The sequence below is a fragment of the Bombyx mandarina genome, chromosome 04 (assembly GCF_030267445.1).
Source record: "Bombyx mandarina strain Sakado chromosome 04, ASM3026744v2".
Taxonomy (NCBI): Eukaryota; Metazoa; Arthropoda; class Insecta; order Lepidoptera; family Bombycidae; genus Bombyx; species Bombyx mandarina.
The window spans coordinates 16,586,535-16,610,876 of record NC_143211.1 but is presented as its reverse complement, the minus strand read 5'-3'; the positions used below and the strand labels follow the sequence as shown (position 1 = coordinate 16,610,876).

The 24,342-nt window shown below is 36.3% G+C and overlaps 1 protein-coding gene across 1 annotated transcript in view; it reads left to right on the top strand.

Annotated features, from left to right (window-relative positions):
- Window positions 1-24,342, top strand: part of Sox21b (SRY-box transcription factor sox21b) — a 71,024-nt gene that overhangs the window by 20,241 nt on the left and 26,441 nt on the right. Inside the window, exon 3 of the mRNA XM_028180278.2 lies at window positions 16,291-16,485. Within this exon, the coding sequence (XP_028036079.1) occupies window positions 16,291-16,485 (195 nt within the window). The remainder of the gene's footprint in view (window positions 1-16,290; window positions 16,486-24,342) is intronic.

Below are 24,342 nucleotides of genomic sequence, written 5' to 3'. Positions count from 1 at the left end.
AATGTTTGTTGCCCTTGTAGGCAGACGAGCATACGACCCACGTGATGGTGAGTGGTTGCCGTCGCCCATGGAAGTCAGCAATGCCAGGGGCGGAGTCAAGCCGCTGCCTACCATTAAATTAAGTTGCTATATGCGCTTAAAATTCTAATGCAATCCTTCTTGAACATAATATAACACATTGGGATTATTAATATAACTGGCTGTAGGACGTCTTGTAAGTCCGCACGGGTAGGTATCACCACCCCACCGGTTTCTGCCGTGAAGCAGTAATGCGTTTCGGTTTGAAGGGCAGAGGAGCCGTTTTACTGTAAAATTGCCACTTAGAACTCATGTCTCAAAGCGGATATTGGCATTTACTTTGTTCATGTCAATGGGTTCTTGTAAAAACTTAACACCAAATGGGCCGTGAGCTTGCCCACCCAACTAAGCAATGAAAATAAATTATAAAAGACACTTTTTTAAATCATTAATTAGAGTTGTGACGTGTGTGTATAAGCAAGCGTCTTTAGGCAGACAAGTGTGATTTTAGTACCAGTATTACTCAAAATAGGCCAGAGTCGATTTAGGTAGGTGTGGATACCCCAAAATCCCTGGTTGGGCATGGAAACTCCTCGGAAAGTTTGCGAATGCCATACTTTAGGCTGTAAAATATACTTCAGTTCTTGAAGACACTATAAACCTAGGTGATTAAGATAATATAATTTAGATCCAAAAAATAATAATATGGGTCTGGATATTTAAAGCTTTTGTTGTGAAGCTAGTCAGTTTCATAGTTACGCCAATCAATTTCAAGTTATGGTACCTAGGGGATCGGGTAAGTAGAAAACAGCTGTCAGGTTGTTAACATACAAGCATAAATCCTAGTTTACACCGCAAAAAATTACATTTTGTTTTCTTCATAACTCAAAATAATTAAACGTAATACAGGACTCTATAATTTACTCCTAGAGTGGAGTGAGTCGTACTATTTTCATATAGTAAAACAAACATCTGTCCCGAACCTGCCAACTGAATATAATACCTACCTACGCATTGTACACGAAACGCCAATAATAAATCGTTGCACAAAACGCGTTTTGTTTACGAAATCAATCGAATTGTCGATGAGCGCAACAAAGGTGCGCTCACAATGCGATCCGCAGAGACTTTTTAGTGGCGCTAGTGCGGACACACGGTCGGGAAGATTGGTGAGCAAATTGTTTTTTTCCTACCTATGCTGATAGCCTTGAGAGGCTATTTTATCTTCTCCTTGACGTGTAGGTTAGCGCACGGGGCTCAAACCGGGAGTGTTGCTAACACTGGCCCTAGCAAGAGCAGTGCTTCGCAGAATCTACCACCGGATCTAGGGGCGCTGTGCCGACCGATACAAATTTCTGTTAACTTTTACGCTATCGAGAACGTTCAAAAACTCGCACTAAGCACACAGATAATCATTCCGTTAGCATGTTGAGATTGAGAGTCTGAGAATGTCTACATCTTAACAGACGCAAAGGTTTTGTCATGTCATAAAAAACTGTTTTTATTAAGTAAGTTTCTAATTGGCGAAGAATTCTAGAATACACATACTTCATTTTGCTTATAAAAAAAGGTAACTAAAGAATTTTGTGATGATAGTAAGGACGTTTATTATAAATATTTCGGATACTTGTAGTATTATTGTTCGGTGACAACTTTCCAAGTTGTTTGTCTCCGTTGTGTCTGATTTGTAGGAGCTTATTTAGTTTTGTGAACATCACAGGAACTATTGAAAAAGTTCATTTCAGAGCAAAATTATTTCAATAAAATTAAATTAAAATTATTTCAAGTTCCAAAGAGCAAACAGAGATCCAAGTTTAAAAATGAAAATATTTTTAGTAATGCTATCTGAGATGTTAACAGTTGCGTATGAGACCTTATAGGCCTCACAAAAGCTCGTTTCTTAATATACTCATACCCATACAAATGTTGACATAGTCATCTCAACACTCACTCCTCTCTCTCTCATATCGTTCAAATCAAATCAAATGTTAAAAAATCAAACGTTATTCTCCATGTACATGACTCCATCCATGTCTTCTTCGGTCGACCTCTTCCCCCTCTACCTTACACTACCATTTCACATGCACTTTATTTCATTTTCATATAGTTTGTATTACGTTGATGGGTAAAGCACCTTACGGTTCATCTGGTTTTAAATAGTGATAGGAATACTTAGACATTGCAACGCGCATGCCGTCACCGAAATTGCGACATGAGTACGAAGTCTAAATATAAAGTCTAGTCTAGTCTAGTATAAAGTCTGTCCTAGCCTTAAATCGAAACGCATGACTGAGCTGGCATCGAATCTTACTATCACTTACAAAAAAAATTCTACAATAATTTCAAGTTTCAAAAATCATATAAACGTACATTTTGCTGGCAATCCCACGTATCCGTGTGTCGTTCTTTGTTTGTTTTCATCAAAGTCTGATGCACAGACTTCCCTCGATAATTTCCACCGGCCAACTGTCGGGGGCGTGCGCAGTTTAATATTAATTAACGCAGGGCCCTTTCGTTGTAGACGTGATGGCTTCGACGGTCGAACGCACCGTGCGTGTACCGTAAACATCGGGACTAGAGTTGAATCTTAGATGGCTCGCGTCTGGTGAGATTTTCAATAATAATGAATTTATAACAGAATTTGCCCTGCAATCGAATTACAGACTAGATAAAACTGTTGAAGGTAATAAAATAAAAAAATAAAAAATTGGTGTGGATTTTATCTGCAACCTCAAACTTCTTTGGAATGCATCATAATTGCATACTGAATACAAGGGAAAAAGTAAAAAGTCGAAATCGTTTGTCGCTTTTTATCTGATCTGAATTTATTTAGTATTATTTTCTTTGGGTATCACGTGTCGTAGAAAACGTATTTTGCCATCCTCACTAGGCTGCCATCTTTATTAAACTAACTACTTGAAATATACCATAATAAACTAAAGAAAAAAAACAACTTATATATGTATTTGCAACTTAAGCAAAAAAAACTATTGTTACAATTCTCACAGTACAACATGGAATATTCACAAATGCCACGATCTTTTTTAATGGCAACATTACAAAGTCACTATCGGTCAATTACAAGCTCATTGGCTACGCTACAGTTTCCATTACCTAACATTCATCCATTACATACAACAAAAGCAACACATGCTCTCGACTCTGCCTGTATACCAATTTACAGCAATTTTCCTCGCTCCCAACTATGTACGTTTCTTTTTTTTTTGTGGTTCTGTAGAACATTTTTTGTTTCAAAAACTGTCTCGTTTTTTGCGTTAGATGCAGTAATTAAAGTCTCGAAAATGCCATTGGACGCCGTAGAAGCAGAATGCGGAGGCATGCCCAATAGTAACACCGTGGAAAATCGGATAAAGAACAACGGTCGAACATAAAAAGTTCTCTTTTAATGTACTGGCAACAAATACCCGCTCTTTGAATAGAGAATCTATTAAATGGGGTATAGTTGAGCGTCGATTACAATGACTTAGGGCTCTTCTTAATTTAAAAATTCGAGTTCACTTTTTGTTTTTAGAAGCTATTCGTCGTTTGTGTTGCCAACATTTAAGATATTACGAAAATGGAATAAAATTAAAATATTCTTTAAAATTTTTCCTGTATTGCATAAATAGTTTAACGGGCTTACGAAAGGTTATTGAGACAGTAACACTAAAAGACCATTTCAACACATTTACTCACAAACGTCTTATTGTATTGACTGTGAGAACTACAAAGGTTATCGGCCTTCCAAAATGAAATAAAACTCATAGAAGATATTATCTGAACTATACAGCTTTTAAAATTTACGAAGGCAGAGAGCGTGTGCCTCACAGACCATGAAAAATATTAAAACCTATCAAATTACAGTCGTAAAATTTAGACGAATTTCGTAGCAAGCGCAAAAATTTGTAGGCCGCTTTCGTCCGCGACATTATATTTAGCGTATTAATTTTGGTTTAAAATGTAGAAATTTACGCGACATTAGACCGTAAGAGTAGTTTCAATTACGTTTACGAATGGCGCAAATCAAATATGTTTTTTTTTACAGATATATAATATATACAGTTGGGTTCTCAGTGGGTCGCGCTTCAGATCCAGTGGAAAATTATTCTGCGAAGCACTATTCTTGCTAGGGCTAGTCTTAGAAACATCCTCTGGTTAGAGCCCCATGAGCTCACCTACTAGTTCGGTGAATCTAGTATACTACTATACTATACTAGAATAGATAAGTAAAAAAAAAGATGTGTGGTGTCGTGGGACACCGGATAGAAACGAAGTTCCTTATTATATTATAAAAATATTAATTTAAAGTGCTATTCGAGGTATAAAGAAAATAAAACTGGAGGTTTCGCAACAACCCACGGTCATTCGGTAACGTGCGAACTTATTGTGGTACACTTCATTCACGGTTGTTTACATAAGAGTTAGTGTATTGCGCAAACGAACGCTCTAAGATCGTGTTCAATGAATGATAAAAAAATATGTTAGCTTTTGTACGTTATTACAAAGTTAAGTCGTACACTGTGTGCATTACTAATAAAAATCTTACGTTACGGACGTTTATTTCCGGTTAGGGTACCCCTCCGCATCGTCCCATAAGGAACTTCGTTCAAAAAAAACTATTAATACGGTAAATTCGAAGACAAATGAAAATTTATAATTAATTTAAAATAGTACCTACACTTGATCGTGTTAATATAAATTGTCTTATATTAAATTTTATATAGTCGTATAGAGGGAAGCGCGCAGTGGGCAGAACACCAGCTGATGGTCAGAATATCTAGTAAGAGAAGCACTTGGTGGTAGTATGTACCATGCGGTCCATGCCATCCATGATCGAACACAGTGGAAGAACGCCACATCGTCTTTTCGCATTAAAAGTGTAAAATTTCCTGAAACATTCAAAATTGAGTTAATATGCGAAATCATTTGGTATCACCAGTATTTTTCTCATAAATATTGTCAAAAGAGCGTAGCTAGTTTAGTTTTAGTTTTTTTTTTTTTAGTTTACCTATTTTTTGGACTACTAGTAACAAAATTAATACATAATTTTATATTACTTTAAAAGACAGATAATGTAACTGTTAAAAATTAAAAAAATAAATGTTGCAAAGATGATTAATATTAAAAATATCACATGTTACTTAAACCTTTAAAACACTCTCCTGTAAAATTAGTAAGTTTTGAGATTATAGTTTTAATGCGAGGCTACGACATATAGTCGCGATTTTCAGCAGTGAGGGAACGATATAGAAGATTTAAGATATTACATTTTAGCAAGAAACAGGTTTATATGGTTCAAATACAATTGTATCGTTGTTTTGAGAAGCAAATGTATTATTTACTACTAGTCCCGCAGTAGCCTAAATTCGACTATAATTAATTGAAATTATAAGTTTGAACATTATTATGGTTCTATTGTCAAAGACCACAGATTTCGTGGTGGCGTAAAAAAAAAAGTATTCTGCACTCATTCTCTATAAGTAAGTGTGGGAAATTTCTTTATTCTCCGTCCGCGCAATTTTCGTAAAAAGGGGTACAAGGTTTTTGCTTCACGTATTAATATATAGATACACAATTTGTTAAAAAAAATTAGTATTCTGCACTCCTTCTCTATATGCTCTATAAGTGTGGGAAGTTTCATTTTTCTCCGTCCACGCAATTTTCCACAATTATCGTAAAAAGGGGTACCAAGTTTTTGCTTCACGTATATAATATATAGATTATTTTTCCGCTAGCTCCTGTGAGCACGCACGCGGTCTAGTTTCGAACGCGTTATCTCGAATGAACAGGCGGCTCGGTTACCCCAACAAAAATACACTTGTCTCCTTATTGTGCTATGATGTTAATTTTTTCATAAAATAATTTTCCTAGCAGATTTTTGTATTGAGAAAATAATATTTACCGTGATACTAAATTTTTTACGCTAAGACGGTTATAATAATACTCATTTAGACACGATTTTCGTAATCCGCATGCGCTCTCTAGCTAAGCGATAAAGCCGTGAAGCTTTTTTTAAGGCTTAGGCAGCTGGTGTTAAGTGGTTGCCTGAGACAATTAATATTGACAACGTAAACGCATTACTGCTTCGCGGCAGAAATAGTACGGTACACAAATCATAATTTTTGCTGGTTTGATTTATATTACACGAAGCTATTCATTTATTAAGTACGTATTTCATTAGAAAAATTTGTATCCGTCAATAATCTAATAGTCTTCACTAACACAAAGGAAATAAGCTTACCGCGATGCATGGATTTAAATTTACCTACCTACGAACGAACTATGTATATTTTTTCAAATGTTTTTAACGTTATTAATTCTAATATATTCTCTTTTATGTATACATAAAACATACAACATATTCCTTCTACGCATTTTATTCGAAATTCTAAAAATGGACTGCGTAGTAGATGTCAGTTAAAAATAGAAATTCAATTTGTTATCTTGAGTGTGAAATGCGATTAAGGGATTCCCTGGAACGTGGAGTTATATTGTCCGATAATAGCGGTTACATTTTTAAAGACTATTTATTATACTTCTATAATCACAGATTTCGCCAAGACTACACTATAGACAAATAATATTAAAGATAAACATTAATATCCTATTTTCAATTTGACCACAGACTTTAAGCATTAACTAAAGTTTGACAATAAACAAAGAGTATATATACATATGTGTGTGTGTGTGTCAAATACGTAGCAGTGTGTGTAATGTTTTCTTTATTGATTTAATGTATCTTTTATGCATTATTTTTAAAAAATATTAGCATTTTGCACTCCTTCTCTATATTCTCTATAAATGTGGAAAATTTGATACTCCTTCGTCCGCGCAATTTTCGTAAAAAGGGTACAAAGTTTTTGCTTCACGTATTAATATAGAGATAAATGTCGCGTTATTACACGTAATGTCGCTTATACCAAACTGGCTTTCCCGCCTCGATATGACAAAACATTTGAAATCATTATCATCGTAAAATTACACAGAGACAAACATATTTAGATAGCATTAAAAGATACAAACGTTTGGCACTCGGGAACTGCCGCGGTAAAGCTATTGCATAGCACTTTTTATCAACTTATACAATTACAATTAGATAATGATAATTTAATATTAAAACAATAATAAAACAAGACCACGCTATATTAAACATTAATAAAAGCAAAATCTTAACTGTCCCCTTCACACTCATAAGCTAGACCGCCGAGAGAGAGATGGGCAGACATTTCATGACGCGCATGCAGTGTGACGTCACGCCACGCGCTTATTCGCAAACACTACACAAACGCAACGTGTGAATGTGTTGAACGCGAGCTACATGGTAGGCGGAGTGAGGGGTGTAACGTTTTTTTCGTTACGGAATTTCATGATTCGGTCGCCGCGCTCAAGGTCCGCGATAAAATCTATGCAATAGCTTAAAAAACAATAAAAGAAAAAGAAAAAAAAATACGTCTAATAAAATCATGACCTAAATAACGTTTCTTCAATTTTACGGGAAAGGGTGGGGCGGTTTCTTTGTGGAGGCTCCCCCCTCGAGCATTGTCGCAGGGCACACAAGCTTTCAAAGTAATGAAGAACATTTTCGTCCGATTCCAGGCACAATGCCCGCTTTAATACAACGTTGAGAGAACGTCCTTTGTGTGACGTTTTCATTGTATTTCACGTGTGTGTACTGTACTCCACTGTACCGTATTGTACTGTACTGTTGTTTTCGTGTATTCGTTGTTTTGCAGTGTACGACAATGTATGTTAAGGGATTAAATCCTTTTTTTTGTTTCTGCGAAGTGTGATTGCATTGTTGTTTCACGTAGCGTTTGATGTCAGTGTGTACTACGACTTCGTAATCCGAGGTGGCAGTAATGTAAGGATAGCTCGATAAAATTGGTTGCAAAAACTTTTTAATGATACAACCTCCATAACTGTTAGGTACACTTTCGTGTATATCTTCGTCAGTATTATCTGGGGTATCATATATCTGTGTGAGCGGAAATTAGTAGGTACTTATTGTTTAGGATGTTGTTAGAGTGTTTTTTTTTTATTTTGATAACTGACATTGGAAATATCACACAGTCAGAACAGAACATTGAATTACTAAACGATTTATACTATAAGTGGTCTTGTACGAAATAGATAATATATGTATAATTAATACTAACAGAAAATGTATTGAGCCAATTTAAAACAGATTTTAAAATAAAATAAAACAAAAGTCATTCAATACAATTCACCAGCTAAAGTTCGCGTTAATTAAGTCACCATTTTTCTCTTAAAACAATTCTCTAATACCTAATTCAATAACTGAAAACCGGAAGGGAGTTGTTCAGTGTTGCTAGCGGCGTCATTGTTCGCCCGGTAACGAACAGTCGCTGTAGGAAATAATTATAGTGCACTGGCAACACTTGCGACACGTGACGCGTCTTTGTACACGATCGTTGCACGTTATTGTTAATTAAAAGGAAATGTTCTTAGGGCGAACCGAAATTGGATGCGAATGTATTTCTATCAAAAGGCATTAGAAGATAAGTTGTCGCTCTGCTTTCATGTTTAATGTAAAGAAAAACCTTTCAATTTCTCTGATTTAGAACATTGCTTAGCGCTAACATTAATCTCTCCAACACGGAAATGCAGATTTTTCTTAATATCATCAGTATCGAACTTAAAGTATGTTCATGAGTACCTATCCATGATTGGCCACATGTCAGATGTCGTCGTGGTCTAACAGATAAGACGTCCGGTGCATTCGTGTTGAACGATGCACCGGTGTTCGAATCTCAGGCGGGTACCAATTTTTCTAATGAAATACGTACTCAAAAAATGTTCACGATTGACTTCAACGGTGAAGGAATAACACCGCATAATAAAAATCAAACCCACAAAATTATAATTTGCGTAATTACTGGTGGTAGGAACTCTTGTGAGTCCGCACGGGTAGGTACCACCATCCTGCCTATTTCAGCCGTGAAGCAGTAATGCGTTTCGGTTTGAAGGACGGGGCAGCGGTTGTATTGTTAAAAGTGAGACATTTTAACTCATATCTATAGGTGGGTGGCGGCATTTACGTTGTAGATGTTTATGGAAACCGGTAACCACTTAACACCAGGTGGGCTGTGAGCTCATTCACCCATAAATGCAATAAAAATAAATAAATAAATAAACTTTTTCATTTTCTTTCTTAATACCTAATTCAACGACTTAATGTAGTAAGTAACAATTAAAACTACTCGCATCTAAAAAAATCTATATTTTTACTTGACATTGTTTATATAAGGGATCGCTCTGTCACTTTATGAAATTGATTCAAACATAATGGTGCAATGCTAATAAAATCCTCTATATTACCTCAATATTCAGATAAAAGTATTTTCTTACTTATTTTTTAGTTTATACGTCATCAAAGAAAAAATCTGCGTATATTTAACCAAATACTCCAATCTGAACCGGACCAAAGACATTTTTAAGATAAACGTCCATCCAAATTACGAACAACAGCAAATCGGAACGTGCAATATTTTCCTACGCGATTTCACTCAAACGCATACAAATTATTATATTAACACTACCTGACCCGGTTGTTTTGCCATATATAAGATTTCTAGGGAATTTCTAGTGTAGAAAAAAAAAAACGAACTATATTGTAAGTGTGTAAGGATGTGGTAAATGAGTGAAAGAGCCATATAGCGCTGTGAACGATGAGGGAATATAAAAATAACAAAACCTCATTCAACCACATAATGCGTCATTATAACAAAAAAAATTGTCAAAAAATAATAAATAAATATTAGGGGTAGACAACCCTTATCACTTAGAGGTATGAAGAATAGATAGTAGCCATTATTAGACCTACTGAACATGCATATAAAATTTCATAAAAATCGGTCAAACCGTTTCAGAGGAGTATGATAACTAACATTGTGACATGAGAATTTTATATTTAAGATAATAAATTAATCTAAAAATCAACAATTAATCCATTTTTCATTTATTTACGCAACGATAGAACAAGATAAATAACGCAAAATGAAATCGCAAACACGAATGGAACAAAAGCCGTATGTATTGTAATAACAAATACTCTGTTCAATAATAAGTGTTTTGCATTATAATAAGTGTTCTGTATTGTTAGTTCAGACAATGTCTCGCAGAACTTTGAGAGTCGAAGATGCGGGAATACGTAATGTTCTTAGAGCTTAGTTCACACTGTACAATCGACGCCCTAGTATGGTAATTGGAAATTTCTATACCCTTAGTGTGGTACATGCTTATATGTAGTTTGAAGTAAGGAGGATTACATGCAATGTTTTTACGCTAATTTTCATTAAAAAAATCATTTAAAACTATTCCGCTATCGTCTTAGTGATCAACAAGTTTATTTTGATATTTTATTTGTTCCGAAACACAAATATTTGAAGCAATTAAATTTCCCGTCTTCGTTATATTGTTTTTTTGTAAATATTAGTTAATCTTTTACATCTTCAAGAACAATTCTGTACCGTGCCATTTAATGTTTTATTTTACCCTGTGGTGAATAGGCAGTGTTAATATACAGGTTTTTTTATGTTTCTTTTTATTGCTTAGATAGGTGGACGAGCACACGACCCACCTGGGGTTAAGCGGTCACCGGAACCCATAGACTTCTACAACGTAAAGCCGCCACCCACATTGAGACAAGAGTTATAAGGTCTCACTTATAACAGTACAACCGCTGCCCCGCCCTTCAAACCGAAACGTATTACTGTTTCACGGCAAAAATAGGCAGGGTGGTGGTACCTACCCGTGCGGTAGACGTCCTACCACCAGTAACAAACCAGGACGGCGATAGGTAGCTAACTACGCGTGCCGGTTCTTTGTAAGCACTACCACCACTACTAATGCAAATCCGTATCGTTCCATAATGTTGGAAGTCATTCTTAAGCAATTGTTACCCAAGTGCGTGTCTTTAGAAAAAAATTAATAGAGACACTATCGCATCGCTTGAATCAAGTTTTTTTAATACGCTTTTATTAGCTTCAGACGTATGTATGATAATATGTAACGGAATCTTTGAACATGTATTTGACCCCCTTCAAAACGTCGGATTAACTCGAAATTTGGTATACTTATTGAGGACCGATGACAATTAAATATAAAAATAAAAATTGAAAAAATTGAAATTCAACTAAAAAATGAAAAAGAAATAATAGTTTAAAAAAAACTAACAAAATACGCTTTTATAGAAAATCCAACTAAAAAATAGAAAAAAAAATTTATAAATTTTAATTAAAAATAGTGTAAGAAAAAATAATTTTATTATAATAAAAGGCGTGGGGTGCATGGTATCAGTAGTTATAAATATGAACAGATATGAGTAGAACGGTTATTTTGATAATATCCTGAAAAGCACCCCCCCCTATAGTAAACTATTATTTATTTAATAATTAAAGTCAAACAGTTTCTAAGACTCAGTTTGAAAACATATTACAGACATGCCAATAACAAATAATACTTAGTGAATATTAATAAAAAGATATTTAATTTTCATATTTCGTTCCACATCTGTCCCATTACAGAACATCATTTATGTAGTGTAGGCTCGAAATATTCGTTTTAGCTCACAAAGCATTGGGCACGGGCGGATCATCTCAAGGCGATCGCACCGAGCCGAATATGAAACACTAATTGTGTATAATCTTTAACTGACAGCCGTTAACGAAGATCGCCCGAAAGCGACAGATATTTGCAAGCCATTCGTTCTATACAACATTGTCGTTGTCATGTTTGTTTATTGTTTGTTATGCAAATCGTTGTCGGACGCACAAGGGCTCTGTATACGTGTTGACTTTTGTTTTCATAAGTTACTTTACTGGTGGTAGGACCTCTTGTGATTCCGCGCGGGTAGGTACCACCACCCTGCCTATTTCTGCCGTGAAGCAGCAATGCGTTTCGGTTTGAAGGGTGGGGCAGCCGTTGTAACTATACTTGAGACCTTAGAACTTATATCTCAAGGTGGGTGGCGCATTTACGTCGTAGATGTCTATGGGCTCCAGTAACCATTTAACACCAGCTGGGCTGTGAGCTCGTCCACCCATCTAAGCAATAAAAAAAAAACTTTAAATTCTTGGCGTCGATATCTGAGTGTGTGTGTGTGTTTTTTTTTGCGACTTTCTAGACCTCTCCAGTTCGAAGCTGGATAATTAGATTAAGGAGATTATAACGGACAAAAACTTCGTCGAAATTTTGCTTTAGATGATGCATTTTGATGTAGACGTTCAGGAATCATAGACAGTTCGAGTTTTGTTGTTTCTTATGAATTTATTTTCAGCATCCTGACACCAATATGTATTTTTTTATTGGCCTTGTAGGCAGACGAGAATACGGGTCACCTGATGGTGAGTGGTTACCGTCACCCATTGACGTCGGCAATGCCAGGGCAGAGCTAAACCACTGCCTACTGTTAATTAGTATCCGTAAGCCTTGTTGGAAATAGGACATGTCGTGTATTTTCCGCAATCAATAGCTTGATCTTGTTTTTCCCTAAAATACAAGGAGATAATGTTTTTCTTTCATTACAGTAATATCTAATAACATTTCTCGACTTCGTAAGTCAATGGTTGTTTATTCCAAATAACCAAATGTACGTTCTAAAGCTACGTATTAGTTTCTAACACACGTCATTACGGATCCTCCTTAACCATTAACGGGGCTTTTCGGTACCTCAAGCGCCGCTCACCATCCTTGCTGAATCCGTCGCTTGCGAGGATGAGCTCGACGAGTAAATTAACCCATAGACACAGACCACTGAGTTTCTTGCCGAATCTTCTCAGTGGGTCGCGTTTCCGATCCGGTGGTAGATTCTGCGAAGCACTGCTCTTGCTAGGGCCAGTGTTAGCAACACACCCGGTTCGAGCCCGAATAGTCTCGAAGAGCAGATGTATTTGACCATTCAAAACTCTGTTTGATGTCCACAAATCAAAATTATCATAATATACTGATCACTGCGGAATTTTTACTTAAACAACTTCGAGTTTCTGAAGCCTTCGTTAGATTAATCTCTTAAATTATCAAATGAAATCACATAAATGATAATTAAAAAAAAAACAATTATTAGGGCAATACATTCCATAAAGATAGATAACCTATTTACTACTTTACGCAACGTCAATTGTTTAAAAACAAATGCTCCTTAACAAAGCTTAGCGAAAGGGCGACTTGATTGATTGAATACAAACTTTGTAACCAACAATACAATTATCAATTACTATCGTCTTCGAATACGTAAATAGATTTCAGGTTTAATGACTTACCTTCGACTATTCGACATTGAACAACTGTTGGAGTTTTTGTTGACAGTGCCAATGACCTACCAAAGGACGAATTTAAATTAGGAGATCATTACTAAGACATAATGAAGAGGATATGAGTTTGGAAGGCTCCTGTTGCATTAATTCGCAGTAGTGCTCAATGATTTTTTTGTCCTTATTTTTCAACTTCCCCAACTTTTCCGGTAGAACGGTTTGTATTCCAATGAAACTGAATTTTCTGACTGATATCTCAAGGTGGAAAAATGCTTGTCGAAATACATAGCTTACATAGCTTACGTTCCGACAATGGCTAACAAATGCCGGAGGCCGCTTTGTTAACTTCTTTAAGCTAATTAAAAAGTGAACAAAACTTTCATTATACTGTTACGATTTAATGTGATGACAATTGAAAACGTTATTAATATTATAGTTTTTCAAAAATTATTTTGTAGTTCTATACCTAAATTAAATAAACGTTCACTTAAATATCCGGTTAACTTAAATATCCGGTTAATTTAAATATCCGGTTAACTTAAATATCCGGTTAACTTAAATATCCGGTTAACTTAAATATCCGGTTAACTTAAATATTCTTAGTCTCGAATCTAATCTACAGATGATTAAGCTTTGTATTTCACTTCGGAGGCGGATGCGTCTACTCCCGACAAATCAGTCAGGCCACTGTTCAGCCTCTGCCCACCGAATCTAGGCTTTGCCAATCCAATAATCCAGTCTGCGTTACAATGTACATATTACAGCAAACCGAGTCTTCATCACGCATAATAGGGCATTCATCTGTTGTAGCTATTATAGTCGCTAAGCACGCGATCCTATCATCCCGGCCCACAAAAGACGAGAACACCCACCCCAAAGTATTGACAGAATAATGAGGAACCGGGAAAAACTTCTGTTGCGGAATGAAAAGCGCAAATTCGTCATTAGGCGGCGTTTTCCGCCATTGTTCTCGCCGTCTCCTTTTCCCGCATCTGGGGTATCGTTAGCGCGAACGAGACGAGACTTGGTCCTCGGAGGCTGATTGTTCCTTTCTATGTTAGAGACATTGTTTTCGCTTTTATACCCGTCTGAATTGGGATTGTCTTGTCTGTTTCAATGGACGGTGGCGCCCCTCCACGGTGGATGAATACAACATTCTATAAATGGAGGGAGACAAAGGGTTGGTCTCTTGAATCGAGCTGGGAGACAGGTCGTTCGGGCCTTCGATTATATTGTATCGATTGAATGTTATTGTCTGCGCTATGAACGATGCTCCGGGCAAATTACTTTTCAGTTATCTTTTTCCTTTTTTAAATAGTACTTCAGCTTGCTCTCCGTTTTGCTGAAATATTTTAAATTATGAAAACTTAACTATATTATCATGTTAACCACCAAATACAGAGCTGCTAATTTCTTTGTTTAATAATTGTTAAACAAAACCGCCTTTCTAGAAAGTATACAATAGTTTAATGATTCTCTAAATGTTAATATGAATGCAATGAATTTTAAATCATAATGAAAAATTTGTATTCGCTTACTGTGACAAACGTATTACCCATTTGATTGATTTGGAGCTTTATACAGCTATTGTTAACGCTTCGGGAAAAGTTTCAGGCATTCTTATTATGAGCAATGATTCTTACAAAGTATATTTCATACATGACGATAGTTGAATCGAATAATAAATTGTATTGATTAAAGAAAAAGAAAAAAAACAGAAATAAGAAAATTCTGGTTTCAGAATTTACCTTCGTAATAATAAAACTAAAATTTTATACGACACCATTACAATCTATACTATAATAATAATAATATTATAAAGAGGAAAGATTTGTTTGTTGGTTTGTTTCGAATAGGCTCCGAAACTACTGGACCGATTTGAAAAATTCTTTTTCCATTAGAAGCCGACATTGTCCCTGATGAACATAGGCTATTTTTTTTTTATTTTTTTTTTTTTTATTTTTTTGTTTCATGTGTGTTTTAATGTTTCCGAAGCGAAGCGAGGGCGCTAGTAATAGAAGTAAAATTATTATCATTTCATACGACACCATTTTTTAAGACAGAGATTATCATAACGTATACGTAGTATCAAAAGCATTAAGACATACCTACATAACCACGATCACTCCGCCAGGAGTGTACGACTGAGAAGAAGAATACGTAATATAATATTTTCATTCACGTATGTAAATTAAACAAAGATTTTAGCACAATAATCGAGTCCCAACGAATTAAAACTGACTAGGGTTGACCGTTAAAAGGAGACCACGAAAACTGTATAGTGCCTATTCGAAACTTCGGAAAACAGAAAACTCAGGGTTCAAATGCAGTCTTAACTATTATAAAACAATTTTGAACTGGTGGCAGGACCACATGTGAGTCCGACCGGGTACCACCGCCCCACTTATTTCTACCGTGAAGCAGCAACGCGTTTCGGTTTGAAGGGTAGGGTAGCCATTGTAACTATACTGAGACCTTAGAACTATATCTCGAGGTGGGTGGCGCATTTACGTTGTAGATGTCTATGGGCTCCAGTAACCACTTAACACCAGGTGGGCTGTGAGTTCGTCCACACATCTAAGACATAAAAAAAGTGAAAAGCAATAAGATGATATGTGCATTTTCAATGCAAAATGGGTCACGTATCCCGTTATGGTATGTTCAGTGTTAGGTATTATATAACGAACTAGCTGACCCGGCAGACTTCGTAGTGCCTCAATCGACAAGTAAAAGACTTAAACTCTTAAAACAAACAAAAGGAATCCGTCCGACGGGGGACACATCAAAGGAAAAACAAAATTGTTTGTTTTTATATAATTCCGAGCATTTTTATATTTATCTACCTTTTAAACCTTCTCTGGACTTCCACAAATAATTCAAGACCAAAATTAGCCAAATCGGTCCAGCCATTCTCGAGTTTTAGCGAGACTAACGAACAGCGATTCATTTTTATATATCATATAGATAAGTAAAATCTTACAAAACTATCGGTTTCCATCAGGTGCTGAATGGAAACTCCTGACAGAAGACGAGAAAAGGCCGTTCATCGATGAAGCCAAACGTCTCAGGGCGATGCACATGAAGGAACATCCAGATTACAAGTACAGGCCGCGAAGGAAACCGAAGACCCTCAGGAAGGAGGGGTACCCGTACTCGATACCGTATCCCAGTGTGCCCATGGACGCGCTCAGAGCGGGTGAGTGACATGTTGTATTTTTTTAATGTTTTTCAATTTTAAAATCCGAAGTCGTCGTGGCCTAAAAGATAAGACGTCCGGTGCATTCGTATGTAGCGATGCGTCAGTGTTCGAATCCGGCTGGCAGGTATCAATTTTTCTAATGAAATACGTACTTAACAAATGCTCACAAGATTGACTTCCACGGTGAAGGAATAACATCGTGTAATAAAAATCAAACCCGCAAAATTATAATTTGCGTAATTACTGGTGGTAGAATGTCTGCCTATTTCTCTCGTGAAGCAGTATTGCGTTTCGGTTTGAAGGTAGCCGTTGTAGTGTTAAAAGTGAGACCTTACAACTCATATCTCAAGGTGGGTTGCGGCGCTTACGTTGTAAATGCCGCCCAGATGTGGCTCAGCCCTGATTCTCTGTTATGTTGAGTGTTTTTGTTTAATTGCACAGGAGGGCATTTAGCTCAGTCATGACGCAAATTGTGCCTAATCGCCAATAACTTAATGAAAAAGTGAGTATAATACATAATAAACCATTTAGAACGAACCCACCGCTATATAAAAAATCCAAAAGTAATTTCTGAACGTATTTATTATATTCTTGCTATATCAGATTTCATGTGTTATGCTATTTAGCTATTGAGAAAAACAAAAAAACATTTAGTTAGTTTTGACTGAATTAAAAATACTAACATAAAATCAAAAATCAATAAATCCAATATATATTTGTTGTTTATATATTGGGAATTCGTAGTAAAAACTTCATATCAATACTTTAGAAAAGGTCAACGTTCCAAAAAAGTTCGCCGAAATGTACATAGATAATTAAAGGCGACCTCTATAACAAAAATGCACCACGGATGCCATTTTTTCCTACCAAAGCTGATGGTCTAGAGAGATCATGTCAGCGTAACCTTAACTAGTAGGTGAGCTCACGGGGCTCCTGACTATGTTGCCAACACGAACCCTACCAAGAGCCGTGCTTCGGGGAATCTACCACCGGATCGGAAACGCGACCCACTGAGAAGATCCGATCCGTAAGCCATCATTACGTGCTGTAAAACGAAATTTTACAATAGTCGTAGTATTATTTTATATAAGGCTCAATCGATTTATTTATTGTTATGGGCCTCGTAACGTCAAACTAAGGTTGTTGACAAATCTGACTGACCACTACACGCTCAAACGCCAATGCCGACAGAAAAACAATTCTAAAATCATATCTCAAAGAGAATATCTAGCAAAGAATACAAAAAAAAAGTTAAATTACAGACCGTATTATCAATGCAATCTAATCCAAGACAATTCCGTTACGTCCGAAAAACGAAAGAATGGTCACAAAAATAGCAGACGAGCTCAATGGCGCCCTCCTGCGTCGAACGATACCATTCAATTCAGACGAATGTCATCGGATCCGCCGAGATTACACAATCGCGCTGCCTCGTTTACACGTGCTCTCTACACTTGATGATTATCTACTTGCAACTTGTTACTTACATACAATCTACTTGCAAGTTACACTTTTATGAACATTCATATTATAAGAATTTCGGTTGTATATATAGAATTAAAATATATTTAAAAACCAAGAATTTATTAAGTTTCTAAATTCAATATTTGAGAATTGCGGACAAATGAAGATTTTGATTTTAGCCGCCATCTTCGCGCACTAGTGACTATAGCATATTGTACTGGTATAGATGACAATAGTTAGTATAAAATCTGATAGTAACTTCTACTCTAATCACAAACGTAACTGTGTAGATTATAGCTGACAAAAAGTTTTATTATCATAAAATAAAACTCAATTAATCGACCGTATTACATACCTGAACGTAACTTTTGCAGAGCGTGGGCTTTACGTTATTAAATTGATAATTAACGCAATTTTCATAATTTTAAAGCGAGTAGTATCGCGTCGGCCAGCAGAGTCTATCGAGAAACTTGTTGTTCAGGGTAGGGTCAATGGTAAGAGATCTCGTGGACGAATTCCCATGCGTTGGACTGATCAGGTGAAAGACCTTACTGAAACCCCACTTAACGAGTGTGTGCGCCGGGCCTCGGTTCGCAAACTATGGAAAACATCTGTCAAGGCTTTAATGAGCAAGAATTCCACATGACCACGACTGCCCTGCCAAGAGCAACCGATTATGATGATGAGTATACACTACTGACTTGTTCACGTTTTCGGAACTACGCCTTATAACATACGACAGTTACTCGCACAAACAAAAGGCTTCGTATCAAACGCGGCACAGAATTGGTCACTAGCCTCGTTCCGATAACAAAAACTACGCCTATAGTCACGATTTTTTGTCGTGACGTATAAAATAAAAGCAGACGCGGCAGACGTACGATTTTACTTTTTATTTTATTTTAATACCACCTGAAATTCGGTGAGACAAATTGCATTTGCAAAAGTGAAAAAACAAACTAATTGACTTGAATCAGTAAACAAGTGTCCGCTTACCTAATGATGTTAGAGGGTTATAAATACGAGAGTTCAAGACAATGCTGCCAACAGTTTAACGACTTATGGTTGGAAGGGTGGGTAATCTAATTATAATAGAATTCAGGTTTAAGATAACCGAGCTATCCCCAGGTCGGTCGCGTGATAAATCTACACTACATCATTATTTCTAAACAGGCATCTAATGTTCATGCTAACATAGATATTATGTATGAATAAAAAAAATATCAATGTTGTAAACAGGGCTATCAAAGACATCTTTTTTTTATTGTTTAGATGGGTGAAAGAGCTCACGGTCCACCCAGTGTGAAGTGGTTACCGGAGCCCATAGACATCTATAACGTAAATGCCATCAACCACCTTGAGATATAGTTCTAAGGTCTCCGTTTTTACATTATAACGGGTGCCACATCCTTCAAGCCGTAACGCATTACTGCTTCACGGCAGAAATAGGCAGAATGGTGGTACCTACCTTTGTGGTCTCGCAAAACCTCCTACCACCGGTAAAAGTTTCCTATTGGAAATCAAGAAAAAAAAATTAGATTTTGCGTTACGTAAGATTTGTTGATTTAATTTATTTATACTTTAGTATGATACTTTAGTTTTCAGTAAAGTAAAATGAAATAGAACAAATGATTATTTGAAATTTTCTTGAAAAATAGACAAAGATTATATTCTTCACATAAATAAAAATAGCACAAGAACAGCCCTAACTATAGCTGTATAAAACGTTATGTAACTATATAAGGCTAGCCACACATCCACCAACAATAGCAGCATACGACACACAAAACCCGACGCAAGAATATTGAGCGCCCGCCGACAGCACACAAAAGATTCCAAATATGAAATACGAAAATGGAACGCATAGTTTAAACCGTCTTGGCTGCTTTTGACAGTTGACAGTTTTCACTGTCATTGAAAGTGACAATGGGGGTTAGTTTGAGGGTGCGTCAAATTTCGCTCGCGCCCGCTACTCGGGGTTGCATTGACATGCGATTAAAGTTATTGAAATATCACGATTTTTAAAGTACTTATGGTTCAGTAAAGGGTTGTTATTCCCTTTTCTTGTTCTGTTCCGTTTTAATTTCACTCATCTTTGAGCGTTATCTATATATTATTAATACGTGAAGCAAAAACTTTGTACTCCTTTTTACGAAAATTACGCAGACGGAGGATTATCAAATATTCCACATTTATAGAGAATATAGTGAAAATGTGCAGAATGCTAATATATATTTTTTTATTATTCATTAATAATACGTTAAATCAATAAGAAAACATTATACACACTACCATGTATTTGACACACACACATATTTAAACTCTGCTTATTGTCAAACTTTTGTTATTGTTTAAAATCTGTGGTCAAATTGAGAATAGGTTAGTATTGTTTATCTTTAATATTATTTGTCTATAGTGTGGTCTTGGCGAAACCTATGAATGAAGAAGTATATTAGTCTTTGACAATAGAACCTTAATAGTTCAAGCTTATAATTACAATTAATTATAGTCGAATCACAACTACTGCGGGACCACTAGTGTGAATAAATGGCTTAATTTTTGATCAGTGATGGTTTTTCACAAATATTTTACATATACAACCTTATATATATTAATATATTCTTTACGACCTCACAATTTTTTCCATAATAACCAATTAATTTTTTTTCTCGAAATATTTTATCGGAACCATTATATCGTGACACTTGTTATTCGCGAGTGCTCGTTGAAATCACACAAATTGGTCGCATATCACGCTCCGTCGACTCTAATAAATGAAGCGTGGAAGCATCGCCGACTCCGTCGGAGCTGCGGTCGCGCGACTTACCGTGGGCGGAGTCGCCACGTGTGCCGCGACCCTTACTCAAGGGTTGTGACAAACACTAACATGGCTTTTAAGTTAATTGCTGCAGTGGATTTATAGAAACAAGCTAGGGGTGAATAATTACAAGTGCTCACGGGATTAAGATTTTTTTATCGGCGCGGACAAGTATGCCGGCTCACTAACCATTTTGAGACTATTATTTGAGTATATGCAGGACAACTAATACATGGGTCGCCTTCAGATTTCAGCATATATAGATGTTAATAGCTCATATAGTCCTACCTATTCTAGTGACCTCGAGGGGTCATACTAGATCTACCGAGCGAATAGGTGAACTCACGGGGCTCTAACCAGAGGACGTTGCTAACACTAGCCCCGGCAAGGCAGTGCTTCGCAGAATCTACCACCGGATCGGAAAGAGGACCCGCTGAGAAAATCCGGCGAGAAACTCAGCGGGCTGTGTCTTTTGATAGTTCACCAGAAATGTACCTGGTGCTCTTTTCCGCTTATGTCAGTAAAAAACTCACATACCATTCATTTTTAAATTTCAATTAGACTGTAATATAATTTACTGGTGATAGGACCTCTTGTGAGTCCGCACGGGCAGGTACGACCACCCGCCTATTTCTGCCGTGGGTGGCGCATTTACGTCATAGATGTCTATGGGCTCCGGTAACCACTTAACATCAGGTGGGCCGTGAGCTCGTCCACCCATCTAAGCAATAAAAAAAGCTCGTTGGCTGTCTGCCCACTTTACGACGTCCAAAGCGAGGTCTAGTACCAGTTTTGTGCTCCAACGATTGTCAGTAACTTACTTTACTTAGCAGTACTTTATCTAGTGAATAAGCCTAAAAAGCAATCGAATAATAATTCTTTTTTCCTTCAAAAATAGAAACGGCCTATAAAAGGCCCGATTGCACACGCGTCATGCACGTGTTAAGCAGAGGACACATTTGCAAACATTAGGGTCGGTGCGCTCTGCTCTTAGGGCGATAAATCAAGGTTCGCGCCGCCCATAACCGGCTATTTGACCTTAATTGATACTGTGAGCTTAAGGTTCCGAAGTCTTATTTAACTAATGACATATACAGGGCGATTCAAGTGTGTATGTCAAAACTTTAATCGAAAACTAAATAGAATTGGCCAATGTTGTTATTCTATGTAGCATTTTGGTATTCGCTACGAAAATGCAAATTGTCCTTATCTGTGAATCAATTCTAAGTAATATTGAAGAACAGACTAAATACGTATCAGACCACTTACGGTGTATGTATGGCGCGATAATCACAGTGAGCGTCCACGGCTAAAATTTAAAATTATTATTTTCATCACTACTACGCTACTATACTTTGATTTTTTTCTAGAATTTTCACTTTACAATAAAACATTTAAAAGGAACACACAGCTGTTAATGTTTTAAAAAACGAAAAAACGACGATAAACACTCACCATCAGGTGAGCCGTATGGTCATCTGCCTATAAGGGCAAAAAAAAAACTATATCACACCAAGTTTATGAAGTCGACGTGGCCTAAGGGATAAGACGTTCGGTGCATTCGTGTTGAGTGATGCACCGGTGTTCGAATCCCAGGCTGGTACCAATTTTTGAAATACGTACTCAACAAATGTTCACGATTGACTTCCACGGTGAAGGAATAACATAGTGTAAAAATTACGCAAAATTATAATTTGCGTAATTACTGGTGGTAGGACTTCTTGTGAGTGCGCGCGGGTAGGTATCACCATCCTGCCTATTTCTGCTGTGAAGCAGTAATGCGTTTCGGTTTCAAGGGTGGGGCAGCCCTTATAACTATACTTGAGATCTTAGAGCTTATATCTCAAGGTGGGTGGCGCATTTACGTTGTAGATGTCTATGGGCTCCAGTAACCACTTAACACCAGGTGGGCTGTGAGCTCCCCCATCAAAGCAATACAAAAAGGACGTAAATTAATCTACCTAAAAATTTTATGAAAGTTAGGTCACGTTTTTTTTTATTGCCCTTGTAGGCAGACGAGCATACGGCCCACCTGATGGTGAGTGGTTACCGTCGCCCATGGACTTCAGCAATGCCAGGGGCAGAGCCAAGCCGCTGCCTACCGCTAAAACGTCAACGTCACGTCCTTTCATTCATATTCTATCGACTCTAGCTGGTTAGCACCGGATGTGTGAGATCACCTATACACGCACATTAAAAAAATAGCATCTTGTTATAGGTACATTAACACTGTGCTTACTGGTCCCGCAATAGTCGAAATTCGACTATAATTCATTGAAATTATAAGTTTGAAAATTATTAAGGTTTTATTGTCAAAGACTTATTCTATAAATCACAAATTTCTCCATGGTTACACTGTAGACAATATGTATATCGTGTCAGATTTCATAAATTAGCGAAATATTATTAATTTTCACCGAATAAATTTACGAAAAACACACAAAACGAACAACCTTGTACTTTACACAACAGCTTTTGTCTCCACAAAACATGTTGTTTTAATATGAATTAATTATGAAACTATCGACGTACAATCACGTATGTTTGTCCAAACGGAAGCAAATGTTTGCGCAATCGAAAAACCAACTTTTTGTTCGCTGAAGACTATTTAGGAGTCCGTCGATTTTCGCACGATTTTGACAGAGTTAAACGATGAAACGTCTTAACACTGTTTAACAGGAAATGCATTTAATTAATAGGGAATGTCTGGTATCGAGTTCAGGCTTCTATTCAATAGACAGTTGATACAAGCTTGTTGAGTTATTTGTTGAATATATAAGCAATATCTATATATTAATACGTGAGGCAACAAAATTTTGTATCCCTTTTTACGAAAATTGCGCGGACGGCGGAGTACGAAATTTTCCACACTTATAGAGAATATAGAGAAGAAGTAAACGATGCTAATATTTTTTTTAAATAATGCATAAAAGATACATTAAATCAATAAAGCAAACATTACACACACTACATACCATGTATTTAACGCACACACGCATACATACTATTTATTGTCAAGCTTTTGTTCTTGACGTCTGTTGTCAAATTGAGAATAGACTTGGCGAAATTTGTGATTAAAGAAGTATAAAATACAATCATAATAGTGTACAAACTTACAATTCCAATTAATTATAGTCGAATATCGACTACTGCAGGACCTCTAGTTTTTAATAATTACCTCTGACTACCGCGATTCTGGTGATGCCAAAAACTTGTCGATAAGAACTGCAAATTTTTTTTAAAGAAAAGATTACTTACTTATTTAAACTTAAACTTTAAAGATTTAAAGAAAATAAAAGATTTTAAAGAAAAGAAACTCGCCCGCTTACGGATTTAATTTGTAACATTTTTTTCAAAAGCAAAACTAATTTAGATGAAGTGGGAAATTGCAAATCAAAAAAGTAATGCCACTTTAGCTCGTCCACTCATCTAAGCAAAAAAAAAAAAAAAAAAAACTTTTTATATAGGTATAGACTATTACTAAATTTTACGATTTTTTTACTTTAGAAATTTTCATTATCTTTACTATTATATAAAATTGCAATTCACGGCAATAATTTGAAAATATTTTA